Source organism: Ascaphus truei, chromosome 12, assembly GCF_040206685.1.
Source record: "Ascaphus truei isolate aAscTru1 chromosome 12, aAscTru1.hap1, whole genome shotgun sequence".
NCBI classification, from domain to species: domain Eukaryota; kingdom Metazoa; phylum Chordata; class Amphibia; order Anura; family Ascaphidae; genus Ascaphus; species Ascaphus truei.
Window position 1 is genome coordinate 20,667,012 of NC_134494.1, and position 12,860 is coordinate 20,679,871.

Sequence of the window (12,860 nt, forward strand, 5' to 3'; positions counted from 1 at the left end):
AAAGCGAAGATTGCGGGACAAACATGCAACGTCCTCTTCAATGGTGGGTCACAAGTATCCATAATTTTCAAGCCCTGGCACGACCTAAACCACCTGCCATTGCAACCACTGGAAGGCCTGGTCTTGGGGACCTCCGTGACGCCAGCTACCCTAATCTAGGGTATGTAGTGGTAAAGCTTACGTTTCCCAAGAAAGTAACTAGAGTAGAAAGACCATTGACGGTGGTGACCCCCATATGCCCTGAAGTCCGCAGCAAGGAAGAGACTGGAGCTATAATTGGCATGAATGCCAATACTTTTTGTATAACTAGGAAAATGGTGCCAGACCATTGGTGGAAACTATTATGGCCGGACATTGACCATTCATCCTTTGTGTTTGAAGGCATACCAGCAGATGAAGATAAAAAGACAGGGCTCAGAGTGAGGGGCCCCTGGGGGAGATTACGTGGTTAGGAGCCCGCCCGGTGCAAATGTCCTAAAACAGAGGATAACTGGAAAAGTGACTGTAGACGGACGTTCACAGAGGTACACAATTGGAGACTTTATAAGGTGAAATTATAATAGGCTTTATTGTGCCTTTTCCTTTTCATCAGGAAATTATCCAAACACAGGGGGGGGAACAAAGCTTCTATTCACTTGGGAGTATTTCTAGTGAAATCCTATGCAATTAATTCACATCTCCCTTAGTCAAGCATGTCTCGCAGCCCCAAAACATATAGCATGAAATAAGCAGATATAAGCAGTCTCTTAATAATGAAAGTCTTATCTGTTTCTTGCTGTAGAGTAAGCTTCTCTGCTCTCCTGGAACCGCACCCGTGCGTGCACAGAAAATATCAGCATCCAGGTTTAGAAGTCTTATTTGGTGTCTTGCAATCAGCTATGCTGGGCAGAGCTCATGACCGGTCAGCTCCAGGGATGTGTGTTCTCTTGTCAGTCTCTCCTGGGAGTCTCAAGAACACTGCTCTGTCTCTCCAAAGGTCAGCTCTCATTCAGAGCTAAGGAGTCACTTCCTATCTCAACAGAAAGGCTTTTGTAAGCAATCTAAATCAGGCAGGTGGTGTTTTATTAATTGACTACCAGCAGTTAACCACCACACTGCTAGATTAAAGGCACATTACTTGAACAGGGATTATTCCCCTGTTACAGTGACACTCAGGCGAAACATAGAAGGGACCACTGTCATGTTGATAGTCCACCCCTGGAGGCTACTGTCGCAGTCGGCGTAGCCGGCCTTCCTTAACAAAGGTGGAGCCCGGCTGGCTGCCCCTGAAACCATATGGTATGGGCTGAGAGTGTCAGCTCTTGGGTCTAATATTGTACCTTACTGTGTTGCCTGTAATTTTGTTCTCCTTTTATACTGTCCCCCATAGGGTTATAAACTAGGAACTGTGTATGTGGGGTTAACTGTGTAAGCCCAGTGGGCTAGTTAATGCATTATCTGTGTATTCCCTTTGCCTCATGGGCCTGCAACTGCCTGTGTCAGCTTGTAAGTGGATTGCCTTGTATGGGTGGCCTCTTATGAGAAATAGCTGCAGGGCAGGGGCTTCTGGAACATGAGGGGAAAGGGGAATATTTTAACCTGTCTTGCCTGCCAGCAAGGTATTCTTAGCTGGTGTCTTAGAGAAGAGAAGGTTTTAGAACCCCCACATGATAGGTGCAGATGGGGGAATGCAAGCTTGTGTCTAAATATTGGTTATCTGTGTTTTAAAACTGCAATGCATTGTGTTTGTTCTGTGATTTAAACCCAGGTTGGTGACAAAAGGCAGGCTGAATTAGCATGTGAATTACATGTGGATTAGCATTTCCATGCCCCAGCTCAGATAGGGTTTCCAAGCCCATATCTCCCAATTTATGTCCCTTATAAGTATAAGGTCCCCCAAAGTATATTCTGTAAGGAAGTGTACTTTATATTGTGTTTTAATGTTTACTACTGTATAAGGTTCTATACAGAAAGCACAGGCATATGGAAGATGCTAGCTAGTTTGCATAGATTCCATAGTTCAGAGAGTTGGGAAAACCATTTGGTGAGCAGGATGTTCAGATTGGGATGTCTTTCTTTTACTAGACACCGCGGAGCCAGGGAAAAAACGGCCCTGGATGTCAGAACTGATAAGCAAGGTTTCTATTGGCAAGTTTTGAATGTATCCCTCCTATCAGGGAATGCGTAATTTCAATCCCTGCTTTAATTGGCTATTACACTCCTCAATGATTTAGATAGGAATTCAGCCTATATAAGAGCGTGCAGTAAAAGCAGCTCTCTCTCTCTCTTTTTCCTGTTGGAGATCTGAAGACAAGCAGCTGCTGGCAGGCCTCTCTCCATTTGCTTCTGTGAAAGAGCTATTCACACATGGAAGCATGGGGAGGCCTAGCCAGCAGGCTGGATTTCGGTCCAGGAGCCCAGAACCAAGGTCCTATCAAGGTAAGCCTTTGCTGAACAGGCGCCTTGCAACTAGGAGAGGGTAGATCTCTTCCCCAGACCCCCGTAAGTGTGTATATTCTCTGTTTCTTGTATTTCTGTGTGTTTCCGAGGTCTTGTCCGAATAAACCGCAATTTATTTTACTGCCTGTTTTGCCTTGTGACTGATCCCTTAAATATAAAGGTGTATTTGGCCTGGTCTCCCGTGACAGCTACCCTGGAGGACAACTGGTAAAGGCCGGAGTGTTGTGCATACAGAAAGGGAAAATGGACACACTAGGAGTAGAAGAAAGAAATGAGACTGCCCATGATGTGTGGATACGAAGAGGCACAGTGGTAGCTCACCCGTCTGGTGCCGAAATGATGGGCCCCTCGAGGGCAAGCAAATCCCAGGGGAATAGATTAACTCCGGCTATGTACAATTTTGAAGGCAGTCCTGCTCCAGAACCGGCTGCAAGAAAGAAATGGCTCGTCGGTAACAGAGGTTTTCTCCACTCAAGAATGGGATGGAGGAAAAGTCCATGGGGTGGAACAGCGGATCCGTCTTCGTAATACTCGCCCTTTCAGGGAAAAGTCCACATCACCCTCCCCCCTCGGCTGATGTTGGAAGATGTGAGACGACACCTCCAGGAATGAATGGGGGCTGGTGTAATCTCCGAATTCCGGAGCCCTTGCGCGTCACCCATAGTGGTGCCCTGGGGAAGAAAAAGGGAGCGGTAAGAATGTGCATTGATTATCGCGCGCTGAATACAAGGACCACTCCAGATTACTATACCGTGCCGCGTATAGAGGATGCATTGGATTGCCTCATCGGAGAGAAAATGGCGTCCGGCCCGCCTCTGGAAAGAATAATCCGTATGTGTGCATAATACGGAAATGCAGTACCTGCCCCCAAGAGCTTGCAGTCTAAGTGGTGCAGTAAGAGGCTAAAGAAGTGCATGGAAGGGGAGATGTTATAGGGAGTGTGTATCCAGGGGGACATCTTCTTTGCTTGGGAAGATTAAACTCCATTCCTGTGCAGTGGAAAACGGTGCTTATATACCCAATATTAACATACTGGCAATGTTAACCCCTTGTGTAACCAACTAACCTCTATGAGATGTGATCCATAATGTTTCCACTTTCTCCCTGACAGTGGTTCCCTGGTCCAGTGCTTGTCAGTGGAAGAGACAACCACCTTTCTGACTGCAGTGACTCCTCCTCTGCTGCAGGTGGCGCTGACGTGTCACACTCGGAAGTGCCTTTCTATCCCCCCCAGCCCATGTGACAGCTGCTGGAGCTCAGGACACAGCGGAGACATGGCGAGGAAGGTGATGTGAGTGCCGAGTACCACATCTAGCTGTCTGCACAGCGGCGCGCCATTAACGTCTTCCCTCACAGAGGCCGGCAGAGCATCGCTACATTAACCCCTTCCTCCCAGAGGCCTGCAGAGTGTCTCTACATTAACCCCTTCCTCCCAGAGGCCTGCAGAGCATCTCTACATTAACCCCTCCCAGAGGCCTGCAGAGTCTCTACATTAACCCCTCCCAGAGGCCTGCAGAGTGTCTCTACATTAACCCCTTCCTTCCCAGAGGCCTGCAGTTTATCTACATTAACCTCTTCCCAGCCAGGGGACTGCAGAGTGTTGTTTATTAACCCTTTTACTGCCCGAGGCAAGCAGCGCGTCAATACATTAATGCTGTCACCCCCACAGGTACCCACTGTACCAGCTGGGCAACCCACAGCTCCGAGTATTTAGAACTAACTTCAACATGACGCTGGTGAGACCCGGAAAAGAACAGCCCCCGGACACAGTGCAGTTCCGTATATCTATGGAGTGAGTATATACACATATATCCTCTTTGCTATAACTGAGACTTGGCTCACTCAGTCTGACTCCACTCTGGAAGCTGCCCTCTCTTATGGTGGCCTTTCTTTCTCCCACACTCCGCGCCCTGATGACAGGAGTGGAGGTGTGGGGCTCCTGCTCTCCTCTATCTGCCCCAACCCTTGCTATTCTTCCCTCTCTTGCTTTTCCCTACTTTGAGGCTCACACTGTCCAGATTACCCACAAGGATGGCCACTACCTTGACCTGTTTTTCGCTAAAAACCTCTCTCGGATTTCTCAATTTCCCCCTTTTCCTCTCCCAGACCATCACCTCATCTTCGCTCTCTCTCTCTCGCTTCTCCCCTTCTCCCCTTCTCCACCTCCATCTACCCCTCATCTCTGCAGAGACCTGCGCTCTATTAACCTACCAGCTTTTGATTCATCTTTACGCTCCTCTCTCAGCTCTACTCCAGACCCTGACAACCTGGATAGGAACTACAACTTTGCCCTGTCCTCCTCCTCTTTATCTACATGCCCCGCTTTCTCTCTGCCGTTCTCGCCCTTTGAACCCCAGACCCTGGCTAAATTCCCAAACGCGCATGTTGCGTTTCTGCACTTGTTCCTCTGAACGTCTCTGGAGGAAATCTCACACTCGCAGACTTCCTTCACTACAAATTTATGCTATCCTGTTTCAATTCTGCCCTCTCTCAAGCTAAACAAACCTACTTTTCCTCACTAATCAACACGCACAAGTCTAACCCACGCCGACTCTTCTCTGTCTTTGACTCCCTACTCAGACCACCCTCTGCTTCCTCCATCTCACCTCAGGACATTGCCGACTATTCCAAGGAAAAGGTGGAATCCATACATCAGGCCATCCCCTCTGTATCCTCCTCCCGTCCTACACCTCTTCCTAAGGCCTCGTCCAGAGCGGCGCTGAGCGGGCAGGCGCGCTCACGCTGGCCGCGATGAAACACATTGCGGCAATGTGTGTGGCCAGCGCGAGCAAGTGCCTGCGCCCGCTCGGCGCTTAGAGCAAGCAAATTTGAATTTGCCGCTCGCAAGCGCGTCACGTGAGCGGTTCGCCCAATGAGGGCGAACCAGCTCCGTGACGTCGTGACCGCGCCCCCAGGCGGCCCGAATCGGCCGAGCAGGGCGCGGCGCACGATAGCCAGTGCGCCCGTTCCCTGCCTGGCCGAGGCCTAAGGCCAGGGCCATGGTGAAAAAGACAGCGCTGGCTTTAGATGGCGCTTCCGCAGGTGCGCTGAATTGCAGCCGACACCAAAATTTAATTTTTCCCGCTGAGGGAAGCGGGAAGCCGGTCACGTGACCGCCAAAAAACCAATGGCAGTCCGTGACGTCAGCGCCGTGACGTGGCGCGCTAGTCCCGCCTCCCATCCAGCTCACAAGTGCGCTTGCTGACGCTCATGCAGGGACACAAAAAAAGGAGAGCATGAGCGGCAGCGCTGTAAAGATTACCATGTCCGAGGCCTAAGGCTGCGCTTACAGTGCCTGGTGACGTCGCTCCAAAACAAATCCATTGATTCCGTCGCAAGCCCTTATAGTAAGCGCGACGAAGCGACGTCGCGACCAAAAATTTTGAAGCCGGGTAAATTTGATTTTTTAGAGACAGTCGCCACATGTGACTGTCTCTAAACCAATCAGAGAGCGCTGCCCGCCCCCTTTGTGACGTCACTGCCTTGTCGCCAGCGACGTCGCATAAAACTAAAGTGTAACTTTCGCTAATGGCGACGGTTGACGTCATCGGTCGCGTCGCCGGCACTATAAACGCGGCGTAACTACTGCATTCCTTGACTCTTAATCCACTGTCACGGAGAAGGATGTGTCGCTGCTGATCTCCTCTTCTCCCTCTACCACTTGCCCTCTTGACCCCATTCCCTCCCATCTCCTAAAACCTCTTGCTCCTTCTATAATCCCTACCCTCACACTCATTTTTAACTCCTCCCTCTACTCTGGTGCCTTTCCCTCTTCCTTCAAACATGCAACAGTCATACCATTACTCAAAAACAGCAAGCTTGACCCTCTCTGTCTTTCTAACTATCGACCTGTCTCCCTCCTGCCTTTTGCCTCCAAACTCCTTGAACGTCTTGTATTCTCTCGCTTGCTCCATTTTCTCAACACCTATTCTCTCCTAGACCCTCTACAATCTGGCTTCCGCACTGCTCACTCCACTGAAACAGCCCTCACTAAAATAACTAAGAACCTCCATTCTGCCAAAGACAAAGGTCATTACACTCTGCTCGCATTACTTGACCTCTGCAGCATTTGATACTGTGGACCACCCTCTTCTCCTTCATATTCTCCATACGCTTGGCATTCGTAACAAAGCTCTATCCTGGATTTCCTCTTACCTTTCCCATCGTATTTTCAGTGTCTCTTCTGCTAACACCTCCTCTATGAATCTCTCTGTGGGGGTACCCCAGGGCTCTGTCCTGGGACCCCTTCTCTTTTCTCTTTACACACTCTCTCTAGGTGACCTAATCACATTTCTTGGGTTAAAATATCACCTCTATGCTGATGATGCACAAATTTACTTTTCTACCCCTGACCTTACACCTGCTGTACAGACAAGTTTCTGAATGTCTCTCTGCGATATCATCCTTGATGGCCCTCCGCTGCCTTAAACTCAACATGGCAAAAACACAGCTCCTCACACTATTTCCTCCCAAACCTGGCCCTACTACCTCCTTCCACATTACTGTTGGAAATACTATAATTCATCCTGTAGCCCAAGTACGCTGCCTAGGGGTCACACTCGACGCCTCTCTCACATTCTCTTCTCACATTCAAAAGGTAGCAAAAAAATTTTGTTTTTTCCTCTGCAATATTACAAAGATACGCCCTTTCCTCTGTTGCTCGACTGCAAAAACTCTGACACAGGCCCTCATTCTCGCCCGTCTCGACTACTGTAACCTCCTGCTGTCCGGCCTTCCTGTCTCCCATACAATCTATCCTAAATGCTGCTGCCAGAATCACTCTACTATCTCCGAAATCTGTCTCAGCGCCTCCCGTACTGAAATCCCTCTCCTGGCTTCCTATTAAATCCTGTATTCTCCTCCTCACTTTTAAAGCGTTACACTCTTCTGCCCCTCCTTACATCTCTGCCCTAATTTCTCGCTATGCACCATCCCGACTCTTGCGTTCTGCTCAAGGATGTCTTCTCTCTACCCCCTTTGTATCTAAAGCTCTCTCCCGCCTTAAACCTTTCTCACTGACTGCCCCGCACCTCTGGAATGCCCTTCCCCTCTACCCGGCTAGCACCCTTTCTATCCACATTTAAGACCCACCTCAAAACACACCTGCTTAAGGAAGCATATGAGTAGCTACATGGCTGATAATTAACACCCCTTACATTAACCTTGGCCCCTTGCAGCTGCATTTACCAAAATGCCCTCCTACTGTCTCTGTGCGTTCTTAACCAATTAGATTGTAAGCTCTTCGGAGCAGGGACTCCTTTTCCTAAATGTTACTTTCATGTCTGAAGCACTTCTCCCCTTTTTGTTATTTATATGATTGTCACGTATTTTGCTGCTGTGAAGCGCTATGTACATTTAATGGTGATTTAATGTGTGATATACACACACACACACACACTGCATACTAAGTGTTAAGTATCCTACAGAGGGTGTCTGTGCTAGATATAAAAATATATATGGGCTCCTGTGTGTTATGGATCAATAAACACCCTTTATTTTGGGATCTATTTTGTCTGGTGCTGATAATTAGACCAGTCTGGGAGGAGGAGTGGCTCAGTGAGTAAAGACACTGACTAGCACTGAGTTTGAACCTGGTTCAATTCCTGGTGTCGGCTGCTTGTGACCTTGGGCAAGTCACTTTATCTTCCTGTGCCTCAGACACCAAAAACATAGATTGTAAGCTCCATAGGGCAGGGACCTGTGCCTGCAAAATGTCTCTGTAAAGCGCTACGTAAAAAAACTAGCAGCGCTATACAAGAACACACACCAAAAAATAGAGATATACATGAAGTCGCAGTCATATTTGCGACGAAACGCTTAAGGGCGCTATTGGCAAACACCAGGCATCCAGCTCACTGAGCTTCTGTTGAATTGGAGGGGAACTGTTGTGCTGCGGAACCAAGTAATCGTGTGCCGTTCAGCCGGGGGGCCGTTGAGTGAACGCACATCACGGAGGTACCCGGCTGTAGGAAGAGACTCACATGCATGCAGCTACAAGACTCCAGCTCCTGACTGATGGAGATACTGCAGATGACGGGTGTTTTTGTTTAATAATGCGCATATCCTACCTCAAGGCTGTGAGTGAACTGATTTTAGCTTGTGATTAAATAAACCTTAACTATTTACACTATGGAGCCCGCGCTGTCCCTTTTTGAGATATATATATATATATATATATACTCTATCTCATACCCTCCAACTGTATCTATTTAACACGTATTGTACCTGTTTTTTTATGGCATTTACCTATTAAATGCAGTTGTACCCTTTAATGTACTTAATTTCTGTGCTAATTACCATTTGGGGGGGGGGGATTTAATTCCACTTCGACTGTGTAAGTATATACAAATAAATCTATAAATCCATATACTTTATTGATAATGTGATCATTGCATATAGTAAAGAGTACATGTGATTGAGCCTGCTGCCGTGGGGTCGCTGGGCTGGAAGCCCCTCTTTCGCACATTGACAAACTGTAGCAAATAAAGTGTGGCTATTTATATGTGCCACAGGTTGGGGGGGGGGGGTTTGTATGTATGTGTAGCTTTAGTTATATAGTGTCCACAGTGTACTGTGCGCTTTACAAAAGAGACAATATAAGGAATTACCATACAATAAGCGCGAGAAACAGCATCGGGCAATAGGAAAGGAAATCCCTGCCCCGGAGAGCTTACAATCTAGTACATGCGGAGAAAGTCAGCAGGTGAGGGCGTGGGTGTTGTGCAGTGCTTGATGAACGAGGTGTTGGGCCTGTGATTGTCTTGTTCTGTCCCAGACAGTCTGACCCTCCTTCTCTGCCCAGGATGACGAAGTTTGACGTCCAGAATTACCTGCAGCGTATATACAGTGTCCCTGTGTCTGCCGTGCGGACCCGCATCCAGTACTGTGAGTCTGGGGGAGCACTTTGGGGTTGGCGGGCCCCGATGGTGACCCCGATATATAACACTGCCCCCCCCGCACCTTTCCTTTAGGTACCAACAGAAAAAGAAATCACTTGAACCAACGCGTGAAGCGGCCGGATTATAAAGTCGCCTATGTGCAGCTGGTGAGTATTCCCAGCTCTGGCGCTGACTGACGCAGCCCGAATCCAGCGCTGTTATGCTGCCCCCCACAGCCTGCGCTCTGACGCAGTCTCCCTCCCCCGACGCTGTGTACCCAGCCACACACTGTTCTGATGCTGCCCCCCACAGCCTGCGCTCTGACGCAGTCTCCCCCCCCCCCCCCGACGCTGTGCACCCAGCCTCTGCTCTGATGCTGCCCCCCACAGCCTGCGCTCTGACGCAGTCTCCCCCCCCGACGCTGTGCACCCAGCCTCTGCTCTGATGCTGCCCCCCACAGCCTGCGCTCTGACGCAGTCTCCCCCCCCCCCCCCCGACGCTGTGCACCCAGCCTCTGCTCTGATGCTGCCCCCCACAGCCTGCGCTCTGACGCAGTCTCCCCCCCCACCCCCGACACTATGCACCCAGCCTCTGCTCTGATGCTGCCCCCCACAGCCTGCGCTCTGACGCAGTCTCCCCCCCCTGACACTATGCACCCAGCCTCTGCTCTGATGCTGCCCCCCACAGCCTGCGCTCTGACGCAGTCTCCCTCCCCCCCCCCCCGACGCTGTGCACCCAGCCACACACTGTTCTGATGCTGCCCCCCACAGCCTGCGCTCTGACGCAGTCTCCTTCCCCCCCCCGACGCTGTGCACCCAGCCTCTGCTCTGATGCTGCCCCCCACAGCCTGCGCTCTGACGCAGTCTCCCTCCCCCCCCGACGCTGTGCACCCAGCCACACACTCCCCCTGCACTCTGCTTCCCCCCCTCCCCCTGCACTCTGCTTCCCCCCCCTCCCCCTGCACTCTGCTTCCCCCCCTCCCCCTGCACTCTGCTTCCCCCCCCTCCCCCTGCACTCTGCTTCCCCCCCTCCCCCTGCACTCTGCTTCCCCCCTCCCCCTGCACTCTGCTTCCCCCCCTCCCCCTGCACTCTGCTTCCCCCTCCCCCCCTGCACTCTGCTTCCCCCCCCTCCCCCTGCACTCTGCTTCCCCCCCCTCCCCTGCACTCTGCTTTCCCCCCCCCCTCCCCCTGCACTCTGCTTCCCCCCCTCCCCCTGCACTCTGCTTCCCCCCCTCCCCCTGCACTCTGCTTCCCCCCCTCCCCCTGCACTCTGCTTCCCCCCCTCCCCCTGCACTCTGCTTCCCCCCCTCCCCCTGCACTCTGCTTCCCCCCCTCCCCCTGCACTCTGCTTCCCCCCCTCCCCCTGCACTCTGCTTCCCCCCCTCCCCCTGCACTCTGCTTCCCCCCCCTCCCCCTGCACTCTGCTTCCCCCCCTCCCCCTGCACTCTGCTTCCCCCCCCTCCCCCTGCACTCTGCTTCCCCCCCCTCCCCCTGCACTCTGCTTCCCCCCCCTCCCCCTGCACTCTGCTTCCCCCCCCTCCCCCTGCACTCTGCTTCCCCCCCCTCCCCCTGCACTCTGCTTCCCCCCCCTCCCCCTGCACTCTGCTTCCCCCCCCCTCCCCCTGCACTCTGCTTCCCCCCCCTCCCCCTGCACTCTGCTTCCCCCCCTCCCCCTGCACTCTGCTTCCCCCCCCTCCCCCTGCACTCTGCTTCCCCCCCCTCCCCCTGCACTCTGCTTCCCCCCCCTCCCCCTGCACTCTGCTTCCCCGCCCCCTCCCCCTGCACTCTGCTTCCCCTCCCTCCCCCTGCACTCTGCTTCCCCTCCCTCCCCCTGCACTCTGCTTCCCCGCCCCTCCCCCTGCACTCTGCTTCCCCCCCTCCCCCTGCACTCTGCTTCCCCCCCTCCCCCTGCACTCTGCTTCCCCACCTCCCCCTGCACTCTGCTTCCCCGCCCCCTCCCCCTGCACTCTGCTTCCCCGCCCCCTCCCCCTGCACTCTGCTTCCCCGCCCCCTCCCCCTGCACTCTGCTTCCCCGCCCCCTCCCCCTGCACTCTGCTTCCCCCCCCTCCCCCTGCACTCTGCTTCCCCCCCCTCCCCCTGCACTCTGCTTCCCCCCCTCCCCCTGCACTCTGCTTCCCCCCCCCCCTGCACTCTGACGAGGTCGCTCTGCTGCTGCTCCCCTGCAATCTTTGATCTGCTGCTGCTCTTCTCCCCCTCCCCCCCCCCGCCATGCCAGCCTGCTCCCTTTCCCCTCTATACCAGCTCTCTGACGCCGTTCCCCTCTCCTCCGTGCTCTGACGCCCCCCCCCTCCCCCCCCCCACCCACATGGCCTGCCCTCTGACTCTGTCTCGCTCACCGCAGGGTCAGGGCCAAACCTTCCAGTTCCCAGACCTGTTCCCCGAAAAGGAGGACACGCCGGAGCCCGGCTCATTTGAGGACGTTCAGCGGGAATTCATGGAGAAAGAGCAGCAGCGGCAGCGCGGCGATCCGCGCAGGGGCGGCCTGAACGACTGGTTTGGACTTTAGCCTCCGGATGTAAAATCCAGGATTTGAAATCTGACCCAGTGCTGCAGAGCATCGCCCCTTTACCCATTCACAGCAATGCATTACTGGGTTACACCCCACTCCGCCAGTCTTGCGGAACAGAGCAACACCTTAAACCCCCCGGCTATTTGGGAACGCAGAACATTGCTCCTTTAAGCCTTTTTTGTCCTGGTGGGATCTGCAGATTATCGCTCCCAACAATGTCTTTTTAAGGCCATCGCGTGTCACTCCATTGAATTCTCCCCTCTTGGAAGGCCCTGCAGAGTATTTCCGGGCTGGTGGGAGGGTGGGCAGCAGATCCTGCAGATTATTGCTCCCTGAGCAGTGGCTTGTCTCCGGTGGGCAGCAGATCCTGCAGATGATTGCTCCCTGAGCAGTGACTTGTCTCCGGTGGGCAGCAGATCCTGCAGATGATTGCTCCCTGAGCAGTGACTTGTCTTCGGTGGTCTGCAGATCCTGCAGATGATTGCTCCCTGAGCAGTGACTTGTCTCCGGTGGGCAGCAGATCCTGCAGATGATTGCTCCCTGAGCAGTGACTTGTCTCCGGTGGGCAGCAGATCAGCAATAAACCTGTTAAATTGTGATCACTCGGATATTCTTTCTTGTCTTCCTAATATTGTGATGTGTATACATTTATATGCATGAGTCCTGGTGACTAAAAAAAAGCAGCGGTACTGTGCTTTAGCCTATTGCTGTTATGAACAGAAAGGGGGAGAGGTTTCATATAAATCTCTTTATAGCATGTTTCCAGAAGTGAATGTGTAAGCGCGTAAATGAAAAGGTGTTGCGCTAAATCCTTTCCCACCATCACGGGTCACATCAGCCACTATCTATATACAGGGACTTAATGATGCCCCTCCCCCCACTCAGCCTGCACTCTGACCCCTCCCCCCACGCAGCCAGGGCTCTGACCCCCCCCCCCGCCTGCGCTCTGACCCCTGCACAGCCTGCGCTCTGACCCCTCCCCCCCCCACAGCCTGCGCTCTGACCCCTGCAGC

At 52.8% G+C, this 12,860-nt stretch overlaps 1 protein-coding gene across 4 annotated transcripts; it reads left to right on the forward strand.

Moving 5' to 3' along the window:
• Window positions 1-3,614: 3,614 nt before the first annotated feature.
• Window positions 3,615-12,446, forward strand: MRPL23 (mitochondrial ribosomal protein L23). Of its 4 annotated transcripts, none has more exons than XM_075566906.1 (5): window positions 3,615-3,730; window positions 4,109-4,231; window positions 9,215-9,324; window positions 9,411-9,484; window positions 11,680-12,446. In XM_075566906.1, exons 1-5 carry the CDS (start codon window positions 3,714-3,716, stop codon window positions 11,842-11,844), a joined length of 489 nt encoding a protein of 162 aa, XP_075423021.1. In that variant the 5' UTR covers window positions 3,615-3,713; the 3' UTR covers window positions 11,845-12,446. The 4 variants fall into 4 exon arrangements, with proteins under 4 accessions (XP_075423021.1, XP_075423022.1, XP_075423023.1 ...); XM_075566907.1 differs by having other exon boundaries at window positions 9,242-9,324; XM_075566908.1 differs by having other exon boundaries at window positions 3,652-3,725.
• Window positions 12,447-12,860: the final 414 nt, after the last annotated feature.

What these genes read in the sequence shown, in the direction of transcription:
- MRPL23 (XM_075566906.1), top strand. An exon ending in GCGGACCCGCATCCAGTACT is followed by an intron (nt 9,325 to 9,410) that starts GTGAGTCTGGGG and finishes CCTTTCCTTTAG; the next exon opens with GTACCAACAGAAAAAGAAAT. An exon ending in AAGTCGCCTATGTGCAGCTG is followed by an intron (nt 9,485 to 11,679) that starts GTGAGTATTCCC and finishes CGCTCACCGCAG; the next exon opens with GGTCAGGGCCAAACCTTCCA.